Below are 17,273 nucleotides of genomic sequence, written 5' to 3'. Positions count from 1 at the left end.
CTGCAGCCGTGGAAGGAAGGCAGGCAGGGTGGGGGGATGGGGACTGCCTGGGGATTGTTGTTCCCACCGCACTGGCCAGGGATGCTCATGCTGCCCTGCCAGGGCTGCGGCACCCTGGCATGGAGGTGCCAGGGTCACCAATGTGTTATCAGTGTCTGTCGCAGGGTCAGCATGGCTCTGCAGGCAGGGCCAGGGGGTGTGGGCAGCCTGTGGCCGAGCCATGAGCAGAGCATGGAAGGGGCACCGCCTGTCTTCAGCTCCCCTCTGCCCAGTGGTGCCCCAGCATTTGGGGGGTGCCTTGTCCCCATCCCTGTCCTTGCTGGGGGGGGGAAGCAGCATGTGGGTGAAGAGGTGCTGGTGTACGGCTGGAGCCAGCAGGTCTGGGCCCCACAGACACAGAGGGCCCTTGGTGAGCTCTGGGTGGGCACAAGGGCCCTGGGGGGTCCTGGGTGCTGCCCCAAGCTGTGGAGGCAGCACCGGCACACGATTTTCAGGGGTGAAGGATGCTCTCAGCTGTTGCCTGGGCAACGGCTCCTCCTCCAGCCCACCATGTGGCTCAGGGAGCGCTCCCCCGCCTGCCTCCCCCCGCCGCTGTGGGGAAGGGGAAGGCAGCTCCCGGCCCCCAGCGCTGGTGGGGCCGGAGGCCTGGCTCCCCCTGCCCACCCTCGCCCTGGCCTGACGATGCCCGCGGCCCCTGCCCTGCCTCCCGTCTCTGCGTTACCCATGCCCCGAGGGAGCACCCAAGCCCCCCTGCATGGCCACAGCCCCCTGCCTGCTGTGGGTGCTGTTCGGGCACCCCCACAACCATCGAGCCAGCACTGCTGGGCTGCTACAGCCACACTGTGAGGTCCAATCACAGGAGACAAGTTCCAGCAAGGTGAGTCAGCGTTGGAGCCAAGGGGGCTGGGGGACATGTGGCCATCGCGGCCCCACTTTGAGTGAATTGGCGGGGCTTGGCCGGCTGCCGGAGCCACTCTGCTCGGCCGTGGCGGGAGCAGGCTGCTGGCACCCGGCTTCCCCGGGTTGTTCCCTGGCTGGGGTGGAGGAAGTCCTTCCGGCCAGGCCCTGGCAGAACAATGCGCCGTGTGTGCGGCCACAGCAAGCGCCTGCCACCCTGCCCACGGGGAGGAAGCGGCGGTGGGGTCATGGCCTGCATGGGGCACCCCCACCGGGCACCCGCAACCAGTCACCCACCTGGCTTCTGGCCCTGGCACTCAGTGGGCGCTGTGGCCGGGGCTGGCACAGCTCTGCCCTGTAACCACGGTCCCGCTGCTCCTGGCACAGCCCGCCCCGCACCGGAACGCAGGGAAGGGAGAAGCGGGTGCCGTTGCCCCCAGGGCGGATGCAGACTCAGGGAGCCTGAAGGGTGGTCTCCCATGGGGGCCGTGACCACTGGACTTGGGCCAGTGATGCCCCTGCTGGTGATGTGTGTGTCCGCCCCAGCAAATAGCCGGCGGAGCCCTAGCGCAGGGGCATGAGCGCTCGGGCCAGGCTGGCGAGGGGTCTGCTCCCGGGCAAGAGCAGCCCCCCACAAGGTGCCGGGTGTTCCCGGGTGTCACCCAGTGCCACCTCTGGCCCTCGCTGTCCTCGGGGCCAGGCTGACACCCCAGCCCAGCACAGCCACGCGTCCCACTGCAGACCCCCCGGTGGGCTGCGGTAGGGGCCCTTACCCTCCTGGCCACTATCCCTGTGCTGCGCTGACCGTCACCCCCAGAGGAGGCTGGGGCTGGCAGCCCCCGGCACCCCCCTGCCACGCCCCAGGGCAAGTGCGTGGCCACCGAATGGGGAACCCCGTGGCATCACCCCACGGAGCATCACCCGGCCGTCGCCCCGACCGGACCGTGGGGCCGTCACACGGGGATCCCCGGCCCTCACCATGGGGGCCCCGCTACCACGCCAGGGCGGCGGGAAGGGAGCGGGTTCCCGTGGCAGCGCCCGTTCCCACTCGCCCCGTACGGGTCCCCGCCAGTAGCCCCCGCTCGGCGGCGGGTACCGGGGCGGGGGTGAGGGGAACCCGCCGGCCCCCGGGTCCCTCCCCGCGCCGAGGGCGGGGCGGAGCGGCGGGGCGGGAGCCCGGGCGGGGCGGGGCGCGGCGGCGGCGCGGGAGCGCTCACCGGAGACAAAGGCAGCGCCGGGAGGCGGCGGCGGCGCCGCGCACCGGGCGCGCACCGGGCCCCCATCTACCCGCCGCCGCCGCCCTATGGAGCCGCCGCCCGTCGCCTGAGCCACGTGCGCCGCCGCCGGTAACGGGAGCCGCCGAGGGAGCGGGCGCGGCGCCTCCGCCTGTTGCGCGGCGGCGGAGGCAGCGGGGCCTGGGCGGGGGCGCGCGCGGAGCCGCCGCCACCGGCAACCGGGTACCGGGGCGGAGGCGCGCGGCGCGTCCCGGGGCGCGCGCCCCCGGTCCGTCCCCGGCGGGCGCGCGCCCTGGAGGAGGAGGAGGAGGAGGAGGAGGAGGAGGAGGAGGTGGAGGGGGCTGCCGCGTCCGGCACCGGGAGTCGGGAGGTCCCCGCCGGGGTGTCCCCCTCCCGCCGGAGACACCGGGCGGGGATGCGACGCGGGCAGCGGGGCCCAGGCCGCGATCGGGGGCCAGTGGGGTGGCCCGGGGGTACCGGCGGGGCCCGGCTCTGCGGGTGCTCCCAGCCGCACGGTCGCTCCTCTGGCGTGGGTGTCCCCCAGCCCGGCCCCGCGCCTTCCCCAGCCCGCACGGCCCCGGCAGCCCCGCTCCCCCCACACGCCCCAGCTGCAAACGCCCCCGGTCTCCCGGCGCCGCCAGCCCGCCGTGCCCCGCTTCCCGCTGTCCCCCCGCCGGTACTCTGGTGCTCGCCCCCCGGCCTTTCCCGCACGGTGCCCCCCTCCGGGGAATACCCTGGCTGCCGGTGGGGAGCCTGTTGCAGCCGCGGCCGGTGAGCCCTGTGCGCACCGAGCTGGCCTGAGCCGGGCAGCGGTGCGGCTTGGGCCGCCCCAGGAAGGGGGAACCCCCTCCCCAAAGATCCCCATCCCGAGGCTGCCTCTGCCCCCGCTTTTTGTCTGCGTGATGGAGCCGCCCCCGCTGCTCGCCGGAGCGTGGCCGGGGCTCCCCGGCCCCTTCCTTCCCCCATCCCTCCTTCCTTCCGCCTGGGCTCGGCCCTCCGGCCCCGCTGCCCCGCCAGCCCCGGTGGCCCCACCGCGCTCCCCTCGCCGGCAGCGTGGCCCTGTTCCCCGGGGCGGCCGGGGACCCCCTCGCCGGGTGGCGGCACGTGGGAGCCGTGGCACTTCTGCGGTCACCCTGCCCTCGGCCGCCACCACTCCAGCGCTCGCCCTGCTCCCCGGCAGCAAGCCCGTTCTCTCCCACACCAGAATAATCATCCTGATGGGTGCTTACGTGCCTGCCTGTGAGCACCCATGGGTGCTGCTCCGCACTCAATGATATGGACACCCCCCCCCCCGGCACGCGCTGTCCCTGCACTGTCCCTGTTTGGTGCTCGGTGGGACGTGACTGAGCCATCAGCCTGCCTAAAGGCAGTGACCTGGCAGGGGTGACGGTTCCCATTGCCCCAGATCACTCCCTGCTTTGCCATGTTGGGGGTGCCACCATCCCTTGATTCTCCCTGGTGGCCGCGAGGCCAGCAATGGCCATGGTGCATGTGCTCCCGCAAGTGCCACGTGCCACAGGCAGATGCCTGTCTGCTCCGTGCATCCCTCCTCCTCCTCCTCAGGGCACCCTGCTGTGGGGCAGTGTGGGGTGGCGTGGGGGCTGAACTGCCTGGACTCTGCAGCCGATCTGGGGTGCACTGGGTGGGTGGGAGAGGGGGATGCCAGCGGATGCCCCACAACCTCATGGGCATCGATGCTGTGGGGCCGCAGCATCCATCTCCCGTCCTGGGGTGCCCGACAGCGCCGTGGTGGGGTGCTGGGGTGTGGTGTGGGTTTGCAGCCATGGGGGTGACAGCGGGGGCGCATGCGGGGCTGGGCACAGCTCCCTGCCGGCTGCGGGCACCGCTGCGCATGTGGAGCGAGTCACCATGGGAACGGGGCGGCCACGTCCCCACCACGCTCACACTCACATCTGTCTCGTTGCAGGGCCCCCTCCCCGGCGGCCCCCTCCCAGAGATGGGCAGCGGGACCCCATCGGCCCTGTTCCCCTGCCGCCCACCCCACCAGCCCCCTGCCTGGCCGCCCGTCCAGCGTACCCAGGCCTGACCCACCCGTTCCAGCCCCCCCGGCTCCATGGCGAGGATGGACCCCTGACGGCGGGCACCCACGGGCCGGAGGAGACGCCGCCAGGCACGGCCCAGGGAGATGCCCTCGGCGGCCCTGACAGCGTCGGGTCCTGCCCTGGCCCTGCTGCCGCCCTGAGCATCCCATCCCCCACCCCGAGGGCAGGGAGAGGCAGGGGCCTCCCCCTGGGACCAGCAGCCAAGATGGTGATGTCCCAGGGCACCTACACCTTCCTCACCTGCTTCGCGGGCTTCTGGCTCATCTGGGGGCTCATCGTGCTGCTGTGCTGCTTCTGCAGCTACCTGAGGCGGCGGGTGAAGCGGCAGCAGGAGGAGCGGCTGCGGGAGCAGAGCCTGCGTGCGCTGGAGCTGGAGCCGCTGCACTACGAGGGTTACGGGGGCAGCCCCCCCGGCATCGCCATCCCCCACCGCCTCCGCCACGATCCCCACCATCATCACCCCCACCACATCCCGCCCCCCCGGCCCTGGAGCTGTCGGCATGGTAAGGAGCAGGGAGGGCCTCTCAGCATCCCTGGAGTGCGCACCTCCCCCCTTTTTTTGGGGGGGGCAATACAGCACGAGAGCCAGGGCACAGGGCTGATGGCAGTGGGGGATGCGGGGGGGCTTTACCTTACAGAATCGGACCTGTCGAAGCCGCCGTGCTACGAGGAGGCACTGCTGATGGCAGAGCCCCCCCCCCCATACAGCGAGGTGCTGATGGACACGCGGGGGCTCTACCGCAAAATCAACACCCCCTTCCTGAGCCACGAGCGGCTGGAGAAGCAGGAGCAGCCCCCCAGCTACAAACCCCTTTTCCTGGATGCTGGCTATGGTTCAGCACTGCACCTGCCCCGCTCGGCCAGCCCTGGCCCTGCCTGCCCGGACATCTACCTGCAGGCAGAGTGCTCCCCTCGCATGTTTCCCAGCTGGACGGACTCGGAGCTCAGCAGCAGGGACACCTACGAGCCGGGACCCTGGCACCTCCCAGTCTCCATGCCCCTCTTTGGCAGGACTACCGCTGTCTAACGGTGGCCCCGGGGGACCCCTGGACCTTGCTGTGGGTACCTCTCCAGCACCAGGGGCAGGGGGGGTGGTTTCAGTTGCCCATGTCACCCCGGGGACACCCGCCCCAGAGTGGGCCATTGCTGCCAGCGTGGAAGGGGCTGGTTCCCCATCTGGCCCCCGCTGGCCCCCCCATGGCCGGGGGCACTGGGGACCTGGACTCTGCTCTGTTTCTTAATTTTTTTGTTTGTTACAGTTTGAGAATAAAAGTTTGTGGCTCGGGTTTGCCTCCTGCTGGGATGGCATCACAGGACCCCCCCCAGGAGTAGTGACAGCCCCCCCCCCACTCAGCCCTCCCTGCCCCCCCCCCCCCCAGCAGGCTGCAGCCCCTGTGGGAGTCGCTTTATTTATTAACAGACATGAGCACACCGCTGGTACAGAACTTGTGCTTTCCAAAAACAGTTACCGGGGCGGGGGGGGGGAGCCTAAGCAGGGGCCAAGCGGGGGGGTAAGGGAGCTCCCGGCGAGGAAGGAGTGGGGGGAAGGTAAAAGCCCCATGCCAGCTCCCCACTGGGGTTTGGGGTGGGGCCTGCTGCTGGCCACAGCCTTGCCTTGATCAGGTCACTTTATTGCCATATTCATTTATTATTATTTTTTGAACTCGTGCAAAGTATGGGGGGGCTCTTGGTGGGGGGGCACAAAGAGAACAAGACCCCATCCCACAGCTGGGCAGGGGATGCGAGCTGTGTGTCTCCCTCCCCCCCAAAGGGGTGCTGGGGCAGCGGGGTGGGGGGGAACTGCTAAGGGGGGGGGCTCACATGGCTCCTACTGACAACTTAAAAAAGAGAAAGAGATGGGGGGGGCTGCAAAAGGTGCCCCGGGGTGGGGGCGCAGCGGGGCGGCCCCCACCCAGAGGCCTCATCCTGCGGGGCCCCAGTGGGGCGAGGGGGGGCCTGGCCCCCAACTACGGTCCCCTCACGCCCCGCGCCGGCCGGGGCGAGCTGCCTGCGCCGGCAGCAGGGCCTGGGCTTACAGGGCCCCCCCAAAGCTCTCCTCCTCCTCAGGCAGGGGGTCAGCATCCCAGCATGTGATGTCGATTTCTGGGGGAATGGGGAAAGGGAGGGGGCGGGTCAGGGCCGCATAGGGTGCCCCATGGAGGGATCAGGGTGGCATGGGGTGCCCCATGGTGGGACAGACACTGCCCCCACTCACCTGGGGGCTTGTTGTAGAAGACAGGCTGGGGGGCTTTGGCTGATGGCTCCTCGGCGGGGGTCACTTCCTCCTCCTGGGACTGGCTGAAGTAGCCCTCGCTGGCCTGGTGGTGGGTGGGTGCAGACAGTCAGGACCCACCCCCAGCCATCCCATTACCTCCCTGACCCACAAGCCCACAACACCCCCCCCAGCCATGCTCACCTGCTCCCCACGACCCGGCGTCCCATCCTTGGGGGCCATCTCCCCATTGGTGATGGGGGGAGTCTCTCGGCCCAGGACATCCTCCTGGGGGGCACGCTGGCAGCCAAGACCCCGGGGCTGGGGGCTCCCCCCGCCGGCCACCTCCTCCTCCTCCTCCTCCTGCTCCGCATCACAGAAGGTGGCGGGGGGCTCTGGCAGCTCATCCAGGCTCAGCAGGGTCCCCTCGTCAGGCAGCGTGGCCGGGGGACCCTCGGGGACTGGGGTGGCAGGCAGGGGCCAGGCAGCGGCAGGGGTTGCCCCATCACTCTGCCACAGGTCGATGAGGCTCTCAGGGTTGGGGGTCTCCCCAGGCTGGGGCTCGGTTGCTGCAGGTGGTGGAGAGGGCTCAGTGGGCTCCAGGGTCACCAGGTCCCCCAGGGCATCACCCCCTGCTGTCCATGCCGGGCTGGGGCTGGGCTCATCCCCAGGGGGCTCGGTGGCCTTGTCTTCAGGCCTTGGGAACTGCCAGTGCTGCTCGGGGGCGGTTGGCCCAGCCTCCTGGGTGCTGGGGCTGGGGGAGTCTGCAAAGGGGGGGGAGGAACAGCAGTCAGCAGGGACAGACGACCCCTTCCTCCCCCCTCCCCCCCCCCCGGTCCAGGGGCTGGGGGACACACAGGGACAGGGCTGCAGCTGCAGAAGGGCAGGGGTGGTCCTTTGGGCTGGGTGCAGCAAGGAGATGCTGCAGGGGTGGGTGGGAGTGGCTGGGCAGGGAGGGGCCCCATGGACACACTACATCACAGGGACCCCAGGGGACATGGCGGGGGGGGGGGGGAGGGTTGGGGGCAAGATTATCTTTTGGGGATGCAGGGAGGGGTGGCTGGGCCCTCCTGGGGGCAGGGTTTGTGGCTGGGAGGCACAAGGCAGGTGTGGATGGGGAAGGAAGCACTGGGTAGATGGAGAAAGGAAAGCTGGGATGAACCAAAGGATGCAGAGGCCAGCAGGGACACATGGGGCAGGGTGGCCTGCAGCAGAGCTGGCTGGGAGGCACTGGGGATGCAGTGCAATGATGGAGATACATGGAGGGAAGCAGCAACACTGGCAGGGCCGTACTGAGGATGGTGCAGATAGAGCAGAGTAGCATTGGGGGGAGGGTTGCAGCAGAGACGAGGGGGAATGCACCGGTGATGATGAAGACGTACTGGCTGGGGCACTGCACTGGAGATGGGGGAACATGGTGCGGGGGGCAGAGGGCAGTGCAGAGACAACAGGGATGCACTGATGGAAAATACACTGGGGCAGCATGGATGTAACAATGACGTCGGGGATGCACAGGGGGAATGCAGCAGAGATGGCGGGGATGCACTGGCACAGAGCAATAGCTAAGCGGGGATGCACTGGGAGACACGGCAGAGATGGTAGGGGATGATATACCAAGGGATGCAGACAGGCCAGCATGGCTGCACTGAGAAATGCAAGGGAGGCTGGCAGGGCTGCAGCATCAGGGCTGCATCAGGGGCTCCAGCGGGGATTCCAGAGGAGGCAAGGGGGCTGCAGCGGGGAGATACACTGCAGGGGACAGTGGGGATGTGCCCAGGCAGGCCCAGGCAGGGGCAGGCGGTGGGACCCCTGCGCCCACCTTTGGGCGTTGCTGGCAACTCGTTGCCCGAGTCACGGGTGCCCGGCTCGCCCAGCAGCGTGGCGGCCGGGCTGGACTCGCAGGGGCTGCAGCCCGCTGCCGAGGCCTTGCGGTAGGCGTCCGACTGGCTGCCTGCAGACAAGGGAGATGGGGTGGCATGGAGGGGGCTGCGCACACTGCGGGGGAGCCAGGACCCCAGCGCCACCCCTGCTCCTGCCCCACAACAACCCAGCCACCAGCTGTCAAATGTACATCACAATGTACATGCCACCACGTCTTCCCCCCCTGTGGTGGTGGGGCAGAAGCACCCAGGGGTGCAGCAACCACTGTACCAACCCCCCGCTCACCCCGGGCATCCCCACTGGCCCCACACTGTGGCAGCCCTGACATCTGCCGGGTATGAGGACAGGCAGCCCCATACCTGCTGTGCCACATACTGGCCCTGAACACACATCGCCCAGCTGGGCCCTGGCACAGCCTCTCCTCCACAGGCACATCTCTGTGCCCTGCCACCCCACAGCCAGGGGGCACAGCCCCACATGGCCCCAGGCACTGCCTTGCTCATTCTGCTCCGTGGGCACAGCCCCACACGATCCTGGGCACAGCCTTTTCCAACCCGTGCTGCCCTGCCCCGTACCCTTCTGCCCCATGGGCACAGCCTGCCCCATCTCTGTCTGGCCCATGAGCAGAGCCCACCCTGTACCCCCTCTATCCCACGGGCACAGGCTGCTCCATCCCTTGGCAGAGCATCATCTCGCCGGGCACAGCTCTGCCCTGTTCCTGTCTGTCCCACGGGCGCAGCCTGCCTGGTGCCCCCTCCCCATACTACAGGCACAACTGGCCCCACAGGCACAGCGTGCCGCATCCCCCCACCCCAGGGGCACAGCACCCACCATGGGCCCAGCCCCACACAAGGCATTCAGGGTGCCCATGGGTGCAGGTACAGCCCCGATTTGGGTGCTCGGCCCCCTTGGGGTGCCCACGGGAGGGGCGCTGCCTCTGCTGTTGGTTCCACGGCTCCATCCTCGCACCCCCTGGCCCAGTGTGCTGTGGGGCTGGGGTGGGGCTGTGGGGCAGCTGCCCATGGCTCAGCCCCCCAGAGCCTGAGTGCCCGGGGGCTCCCAGCTACCTACATGGGAAGAAAGAGGAGAGATTTGGGGTGCGGTGGCAGGTGATATAGGGGAAGGGGGTCCGCGGGGGGGAGGAGGAGGAAGAAGAGGAAGAAGGCGGCCCACTGTCAGCTGTCTTTATGAAAGGACAGTACAGACGACCTGCCGAGAGAAAGACAGACAGACAGACGGAGAGAAAGAGAGCAAAGAGATGGGTCAGTCCCTGCTCAGCATGGTCATGGTGGGGCCAGGGCACCAGAACGGAAGGAGATGGGACAGGAGGCAGCACTAACAGCAGGACAGGATGGCAGGACAGGAGGACGAAAAGACAGCAGGACAGAGGACAGGAGGTAGCATTAAGCGGCCAGGTGCAGAGAAAGGCCAGACATGGCATGGGGCCAACTATCTCCTCAGGCACAGCACGGTCCCACAGCATGAGCCCATGGCACAACCCAGGGCTCCACGGCTTGGCCACAACACACAGCCCACAGCATGACCCACGGCACAGCCCCACAGCATTGCCCTGAGGCACAACCCCACAGCACAGCTCCATGGCACAGCCCATGGCACGACCCATGGCATGACCCCACAGCAAAGACGACACATCACAGACCCCCCCACACGCCCCAGCACAGCCCCATGGCACAGCCCCCCAGCATAGCACCCTCGCATGACCTCCAGTGCAGCCCCATGACATGGCCCCACAGCTGGAGGTGCCCACACGGGCAGCCAGCCCCTGCCCTAGAGCCACAAAGAGAGTCCCAGGACTGGACCTCAGACTATGAGGCAGCCCAGCTTCCTTGTGGGGCACCCCCTGCCCAGCCCCATGGCCAGCCCTCCTCAAGGACAGACTACTTCCATGGCCAGAGACCTGCTGGCATCATCCCAACCCAAAAGCAGAGTGTCTTGCACCACCACAGGCACCCACCCTGGCAGTGGGGACCCTGGGGCAGGCACACCATGAAGCACTAGCGTGCCCCCCACACTCCTGCCCCTTTTAGCTGACTCCATGGGAAGAATTTCTTTCCCCAGCCACACCCCAGACCCCCAGCTGCCACTCCTGACCACACTGGCTGCTGGCGTGGTGCCGTGATGGGTGGGTGGACAACACCCAAGCAAGCAGGGAGCAGGATGCACCCCCCTTTGCAGAACACCTTCCCCTGGCATCCAGCCCCTGCCAAGCTGCCCCAGTGGCAGGGACCACAAGGTGTGGTAGTGGCGCAGCAGAGCAGGATGACCCCCTGCCATCCTCATGGCCATGGCACCCACCATCATCGCACCAGGGACGGCAGAGAGGGCACCACCTCCCCACGTTACAGCCCTGGTGACCCCAGATCCTGCTGCGACTAGCTGAGCTGCAGGGAGCCTCAGCAGTGCTGCACCCACTTGCTCCACAGCCCACAGACCCCCCGGCCTTGCCGTTCCCCCCACAGTGCCCACAGACCCCCCCCCAGCCCCTCACCTGTCCTGTGGCTGCCCGGCGAGATGGCATCACTGCTGCCCGATGCCACACGCTCCTGCTGCTTGAAGAAGTCCCGGGGGTTGTCAGGCCGCTGAGCGATGATGGCAGCAGCCTCCTGCGGGGATGGGGGAGGCTGAGACCCACCACCCTAGTGGCATGGGGCTGTGGGACCACCCCTCCAACCCCCTCCAGCTGGGTCCCTGTCCAGCTGGGGGCATCAGTGACTGGGGAGCAAGGACCAGCACTGGGCATGGCTGCTGCCACACTCACCTCCACCTCTGACTCTGATTTCCTGAGCTGCTGCCTGTCATCCTCCTCTTGCTGGTCCCCCTGGGAAGAGACATGGCATCACGCCCACCCCCCACAGCCCAGGATGCCCTGGGGGCCCAGCTGGGAAAAGCCATTCCCTGGAAGCAGTGCCAGGTGGCATCTCCGGTTCTGACCCCGGCCCCGTGCCCGCCGCGGCACTTACAAAGATGGACTGCTCCTTCAGGCGCTGCCGGGCTTCCTCCGCTTCCATGCTCTGCTGCTTCCTCCTGTGACAGGGGCATGCGAGAGGGGCTGGGCACCAGCTCCTGTCAGCCCCTGCCCACCAAGCCATGCCTAGCCTGGTCCTCAGTGGGGACCAACACCCACGCACCCACCCAGCAGCTTGTGGCACATGCACAGCCATCCTCTGTGTGTGACCATCCTGCATCTCACGGGACACAGCCCCCACCCCCGGCCCCCACCGTGCCTGTGCTCCTCGATCTGCTCCTCCCGCTCCCGGTAGCGCCGCTCCCGCTCCTCCTGCTCCAGCCGCTCTTGCTCCATCCTCTCCTGCTCAAACCTCAGCCGGGCATCCAGGGCCTTTTTCCGCTCCTCCTCCTTACGCAATTCCTCCTCTTTCTGGTGGAGATAGGGGAGATGAAGGATGGATTTGCCCATCAGCCCACTAGTGGCTTACCCCACTCCCCGGGGGCCACTGGGTGCCCCCAGCATACCCCACCTTGGCCTGTTCCCAGAACTGCTCCCGGTTGAGCCGCTTCATCTCCACGGTGGCATCAGTTTTCTGGTAAGTGGTGCCCTGGGACGGAGGAGAGGCGGGGGGGGCGGAGGGGCTGGGATCAGCGAGGGGGAATAACAGTAAGTGGCACACGGGGTGACGGGCTGCGGCAGACAGGAGCCCCGGGCAGGTGGGATGCCCCGCACCCGCCGCCATCGTCATCACTGCCATGGGGACATTACCACGGGCTCAGCGTTCTCGTCCTCCCGCAGCCGCAGGCGGTGCAGCACTGGGCTGGAGACACGGGCCAGCCCGTTGGAGAGCCGCTGCCCAATGGCCCCCGGGTCGATGTCCTCCACGCTGCTGGCATTGACAATGACGTCCACGCCCTGAGGGGGCGCGAGCGACCGTCAGGGACCGGGGTCAGTGCCCCAGCAGCATTGTCCCCCTCCCCATTGTCACCCACCTGGAAGAACTCAGCTATCTTGGCCACGTGGCTGGCACAGGCACACTTGCGGGCATCCGGCACGTCCTCACCCACCTGCAGCAGCCGGGGAGGGGCTGAGTAGGGGAGGGGTGGCAGGGTGACCCCCCCTCCACTGACCACCATGGGGCCTCAAGACCATGGGGCACCCGCATCCTCCCGACCACCATGGGCACCTCCCTTACACCCAGCCATGCCCCTGTCAACTCTGCAGCCCCAGTGGGTCATGACCCCCCGCCTCAGCATGGCCCCCCCAACTCACCCAGTTGACGAGGACATATTTGGGGAGCACAGCCTGGGGGTCCTTGACGCTGCAGAAGCCATACATCACCTTCTGGATCTCAAAGTGGCCAGAGAGCTCCAGCAAGCCTCCACCTGGCACAGCACCATCAGCCCACATCCAGCCAGCACCGGGATGGGTGCTGGGGAAAACACCAGCAAGCCGAGCCGGCTGTGGGGCCAGAGGACCTTACCTCCTGATGCTGCCAGCTTCAGGTCATCAGAGCCATCCTCGTACGTATAGAGGGCCCTGGGGAGACAGCGTGGGTGAACCATGGACCAGGGGGAGCACGGGGTGGCCTCCCTCATCTGCCCTGTCCTGAGGTCAGGACAGGTGCTGGGACACCAGCCAGGTGTCCCCAAGCTGCCACACAGCCATCCCAACCCATCGCCACCGAGAGAGGCCAGGCTGCCAGGCAAGGCAGGCAGGACTGCAGGCAGGGCCTATTCCCCTCCCTGCTGGCTGGCAGCCCTGGGTCAGGGACCCAAGGTTGGGGACAGAGTGGTCACTTGGGCAGAGGGACAAGCTGGGCGATGCCACGCACAGACAGCAGGCTGCTGTGCCATGCCACAAGCCACTGTGGCCTTGCAGCTCCTTGCCCGCCCACCCCTGCCATCCCCCTCCGAACCCACTGTTACCAACCAGCTTTGGGGACAGCCCTGCACCCTGGCAGGGAACTTGGGGCCACTCACGTGCCTGGCTGCGTGAGCCGCCGGCCCGGCAGGCACCAGGCCGGGGGAGGACGCCGGAGCACCAGCAGCAGCAAATCAATGTGCCACCGGGGTGTGATGGGGCTGTCATGGAGACTGTTCCTTGGAAACTGTTCCCATCGGATGGGAAACCCCCTCTCACTCCCGCTGTACCCTGGCCAGCCCCTCCCAAGGCTCCACAGGGACCCCCCTGCCAGCCCGCACCTCCCCAGGGGCATGCAGCCAGCTATGTGGGGGGAAGGACACATACCGAATCGGTCCAGGGCGGGTGGGCGAGGGGATGGATGTTGCTAGGCAACCAGCATCCTCCGTTGCCATGGCAACCCCCCCATCCCAGCTGGGATGCAGCTCGCCCGATGACGAGGTGATTAGTGGAGGGGAGCGGGGGAGGCAGGCAAGCAGCGGGGACCTGCCGGGGCCTGGCAGGCACCCAAACCTGCCTGCCACCATCACGCGCTGTGCCCGGGAAGCCAGGGCCGCCCGTGCTGGCCCCCCCATCTCTGCACCGGGGCAGGCAAGCGGTTCTGACGATCGGCATTTGGCTGGCGGCACCCATGCAGTGCTTGCCAGAGCACCAAAATCCCCATGGTGCTGGGCAGAGCCATCCTCACCAGAGCTTGCAGTTTCCAGACAGAGGCTGGGCTCTGGGGTGGGAATGGGGGGGCCCCTACAGGCAGAGGCCCCATAAACTGGGGCCATGGCTGGACCCTGGGAGCTAAAAAACAAGGGGAAGGCAGGTGGGTGCCTAACATGGAGAGGGCTTCCCTCTGCTTCCCGGCACCCACCACACCCCGAGCCCCCGTCAGCGAGCCGCAGATAATTGCACCAACAAGATTGACTTTAATCCGCACATCCCGATCCTGCTAATCGGCCGACCCAGCCGGCGCCGTCTCCCAGCCTGGAGCCGGCAAAGCAGCTGCAAAGCGCCGCCTGTGATGCCTGTGCCGGGGAAAGGCAGCAAATGCAGCCCCTGCCTGCAACTGCAGTCCCGCCCCGGGGAGCCTGCTATGATCTCCCAGGAATGGGGCTGGACGGCAGCAAATCTGGGGAGGGCCGCAGGCAGCGGTTGGTGGCTTGCAGGGTGGGATGCAGCTGGCTGCAGAGGGGAGGAAACAAGTAGGGCAGATCCATGGTGCTGCTGCCTGGGGAGCCTGTGGGTGCTGGGGACACCCACTCCCTCCCGGGACCCTGCCATGCTGGATGGCACCCAAGCGCGGTGCTGCTGCCTGCACACAGGGGTGCTCCCAGGCCATCTGGGGCTTGGCAGGTCTCATCACCCCAGGCACCAGTGTGGAAACAGCCCTGCCCTGAGTGCAGCCCAGCAGCATGGCATGACCCCACACCAGCATGGGGGATCCAGAGGTTTCCAGTCTGGGGGTCAGCAGGGCCATGCAGGGGCCAGCAGTATCACCATGAGCCCTGGCAGCAAGGACCAGCTGTGCCACAGTGGGTGCAGGTAGCATTATGCATCACTTACCCCCATCCATGGGCTTTAATCTCTCCACCCAGCCCATACAGCCCCTTGGCTCTAGCCACATGGGGCACCCATGGGTGAGATGCCCCATGCAGCCCAGGGAGGAGGGCTCCCCACAGCCAGGGGACTCCAGCAAAGATTCCCCCATCACTCCGCCAAGGAGACAGCAGCCCCACTGGCCTCGCACGGCCCCACCACTCACCAGAGCAGGCAGACCAGCATGCGTGGGTGCGAGCACCCAGGGCGCCCACTGCTGCCTGCCCCCCACACCAGGCTGAGGTGGGGGGAGCATTGCCTGCCTTGCCCCAGCCTGGACACATGTGTTTCCAATGTGGCTGAGAGCTCCAGGGAGTCGGCGTGCTCAGAAAGCAGCACCAAATTCCTTTCTGATCGAGTAATGGGCCCCAGCAGCCTCCGCGGGGCCAGGCGGGGGAGGGGACGCTCGGACCCTCCAGGACCGGGTTTGGGGTTGGGGGGGAATCCCAGACTAAACACAGGGGACCCAGCCGGGTGAGGGCTCGGCATCCCCTGGCATCAGCCCAGGGCCAGGCTCCAGCGCAGTGTCCTCACAGCTCCTGGCTCAGCCAGGCTGGGCCACTGCCAGGGGACGGTCCCCATCACCCCCTTCCCAGTGCAGCCCCCCGAGGATCACCCCTCATTCTGCACCTGGGCACTGGGCCCTGCAGCGGTGATGCTGTTCCCACTGGCACCGAGTGCCAGGCACCACCAGTGACCATAGCACGGAGGGGCTGGGGACGATGGAGCAAGCTCAGCCCCAAGAATAGGGATGGCGGGGGTTCGCTGCCCAGCCGGGGCTCAGCGCTGGAGAAGGAGGGGGGCCCGGCCCCAGAGCTTGCTTCCTGGGAACCGTTTCTGCTGTTCTCAGCAGCTTTGGCAGGGAGGGCTCCTTTGCAGCGGATGCTGGGAAGCGAGATGTACCCAGAGCTGACAGCTGCCTCCTGGCCAACAACACACACCGCACTCACTCATGGCACCCTTGGGCTGTCGGCAGGACCATGGGGCTCCCCGGAGACCTGAGGCTGGTGGGCAGGAGGACCTGAACAGGCCCACACAGGCTGGGGGGGCTCCAGCCCTGCCTCAAGAGCAGGGACCTGGCTAGAGAGTGGAGTGCATCCCAGCCACAGAGCAGCATGCACAGCATGCACCCAGCACTGCCCAGCACCCCGGCTCTGCCCAGCGAGCTGTACCCCAGGGTGCCAGCAGCATCCCTACACACATGGCACAGGCACCCCGGGGCGCGAGGGGGTACCGGAGGCAGCCGGCTCCAGCTAGCCATACAGCACCGACTGGTGCTAGGAGCTGCCTATGGGCACTGGGAGAATTGGGGTGGCAGCGGGGAGATGCTCTCTGCGGGCTTCCGCGGCGGCTGCAGCGGGGTCTGGATCCGGTGGGGCCTCGGCGCTCACAGCATTGGGTGTCCAGCCCTGGGGGCGCGGGCAGGGCAGGGCAGCCCGGGGAAGGTCCCGCCAGGGGAGGCCGCCCCCCGCCCCGAGCCCGCAGCAGCCCCAGTCCGGCGCGGCAGTCCCGGGCCGGTGCGCCGCGGCCCCACGGGGATGGGGCACCCCGAGAGCTGGCGGGGCCGGGCTGGGGGCGCCCCGATCCCCCCCCCAAGTCCCCCCACCCTCCCCACCCCGGGCGCCACTACCCGCGGCTCCGGCTCCAGACAATAGCAAGGGACCCGGGGCCGGGCCCACCACCGGGAGGGACCCCGGGCCCTCCCCGCTGTGCTGCGGACCCCACCCCGCTTCCCGCCCGGCGGGGGGGGGGTCGGGCCGTACCGGGGGGTCCCGGTGCCGGCGGGTCCCGGCGCCCGCACGTGCCGGCCCGCCACAGACAAAGCGGGGACCGCGCCCCGGCCCGGTGAGGCGGCGGCGGGCAGGTGCGGGCACCGGCGGCGGCGGGTCTGGCACACACACCCCCCCACACCGCCCCGCCTGCCTTTGTGTGCCGGGGCTCCCGGCACAGCGGGCCCAGGGCGGCGGGGGGCGCAGCGCGGGGCGCGGCCGGTGTTACCGGGCGGCTCCGTGCACAAAGGGCGGCGGCGGCGGCGGGGACAAAGGGGCGGCGGCGGCGGCGGGCGCGCTCACCAGTCGGTGGGGCTGTCCTCGCCGATCACGTCCTGGTAGGAGGCGAGCAGCTCCAGGCGGTGCGCCGCGAAGCCGACGCCAGCCATGGCGGGGCCGGGATGCTGCCGGGGGGACCGGAGGGACCGGCCGCCTGCCCGCCTCCGAGACACTGCCGCAGCGGCCGGGCGGAGGGGCGAGCGGCGGGGAGGCTCCGCCCGCCGCCGCGCCCGGTCCTAGCGCCGCGAACGGCGCCCCCCCCCCCCCGCCCCCCCAACCCGGCCTCCGCCCCCGCCTCGGCCCCCGCCGCGCCCCCGGGGCAACCCGCCCGCCGCGCCGTCGGGCACCGCACCGGGACCCCTGGGGTGCGGGCAGCATCGCCCACGCCCCGGGCTGCCCCCGCGATTCTGCACCCCGGGGACACACAGCCTGGGCTCTGCTTTGCCCCCCAAACCCCAC

General features: G+C 68.6%; 2 protein-coding genes across 5 annotated transcripts; one reads left to right on the top strand and one right to left on the bottom strand.

Moving 5' to 3' along the window:
• The first annotated feature begins 799 nt into the window (after nt 1–799).
• Nucleotides 800–5,480, top strand: PRR7 (proline rich 7, synaptic). Of its 3 annotated transcripts, none has more exons than XM_064458657.1 (3): nt 800–877; nt 4,060–4,698; nt 4,834–5,480. In XM_064458657.1, the coding sequence occupies exons 2-3, from the start codon at nt 4,401–4,403 to the stop codon at nt 5,220–5,222; spliced, it is 687 nt and encodes a 228-aa protein (XP_064314727.1). In that variant the 5' UTR covers nt 800–877; nt 4,060–4,400; the 3' UTR covers nt 5,223–5,480. The 3 variants fall into 3 exon arrangements, with proteins under 3 accessions (XP_064314727.1, XP_064314725.1, XP_064314726.1); XM_064458655.1 differs by lacking the exon at nt 800–877 and adding an exon at nt 2,065–2,229; XM_064458656.1 differs by lacking the exon at nt 800–877 and adding an exon at nt 2,065–2,243.
• A 110-nt stretch (nt 5,481–5,590) lies between these two features.
• On the bottom strand, nt 5,591–17,055 carry DBN1 (drebrin 1). 2 transcript variants are annotated; one of them, XM_064458658.1, is made up of 15 exons: nt 16,839–17,055; nt 12,740–12,795; nt 12,529–12,641; nt 12,249–12,323; nt 12,025–12,171; nt 11,786–11,863; nt 11,534–11,685; nt 11,270–11,333; nt 11,068–11,127; nt 10,798–10,912; nt 9,360–9,497; nt 8,227–8,358; nt 6,612–7,171; nt 6,411–6,513; nt 5,591–6,298 (listed from the first exon to the last, which is right to left on the bottom strand). In XM_064458658.1, the coding sequence occupies exons 1-15, from the start codon at nt 16,922–16,924 to the stop codon at nt 6,228–6,230; spliced, it is 1,950 nt and encodes a 649-aa protein (XP_064314728.1). In that variant the 5' UTR covers nt 16,925–17,055; the 3' UTR covers nt 5,591–6,227. The 2 variants fall into 2 exon arrangements, with proteins under 2 accessions (XP_064314728.1, XP_064314729.1); XM_064458659.1 differs by lacking the exon at nt 9,360–9,497 and having other exon boundaries at nt 16,839–17,052.
• Between the last annotated feature and the right edge of the window lie 218 nt (nt 17,056–17,273).

The sequence above is a fragment of the Phalacrocorax carbo genome, chromosome 8, assembly GCF_963921805.1.
Source record: "Phalacrocorax carbo chromosome 8, bPhaCar2.1, whole genome shotgun sequence".
Taxonomy (NCBI): Eukaryota; Metazoa; Chordata; class Aves; order Suliformes; family Phalacrocoracidae; genus Phalacrocorax; species Phalacrocorax carbo.
This window is presented reverse-complemented; position numbering and strand designations above follow the sequence as displayed.

What these genes read in the sequence shown, in the direction of transcription:
- PRR7 (XM_064458657.1), top strand. Translation starts at nt 4,401, where the DNA reads ATGGTGATGTCCCAGGGCACCTACACCTTCCTCACCTGCTTCGCGGGC. An exon ending in GCCCTGGAGCTGTCGGCATG is followed by an intron (nt 4,699 to 4,833) that starts GTAAGGAGCAGG and finishes TTTACCTTACAG; the next exon opens with AATCGGACCTGTCGAAGCCG.
- DBN1 (XM_064458658.1), bottom strand. Translation starts at nt 16,924, where the DNA reads ATGGCTGGCGTCGGCTTCGCGGCGCACCGCCTGGAGCTGCTCGCCTCC. An exon ending in AATATGTCCTCGTCAACTGG is followed by an intron (nt 12,324 to 12,528) that starts GTGAGTTGGGGG and finishes CGGCTGCTGCAG; the next exon opens with GTGGGTGAGGACGTGCCGGA. An exon ending in CTTCTACAACAAGCCCCCAG is followed by an intron (nt 6,299 to 6,410) that starts GTGAGTGGGGGC and finishes CCATTCCCCCAG; the next exon opens with AAATCGACATCACATGCTGG.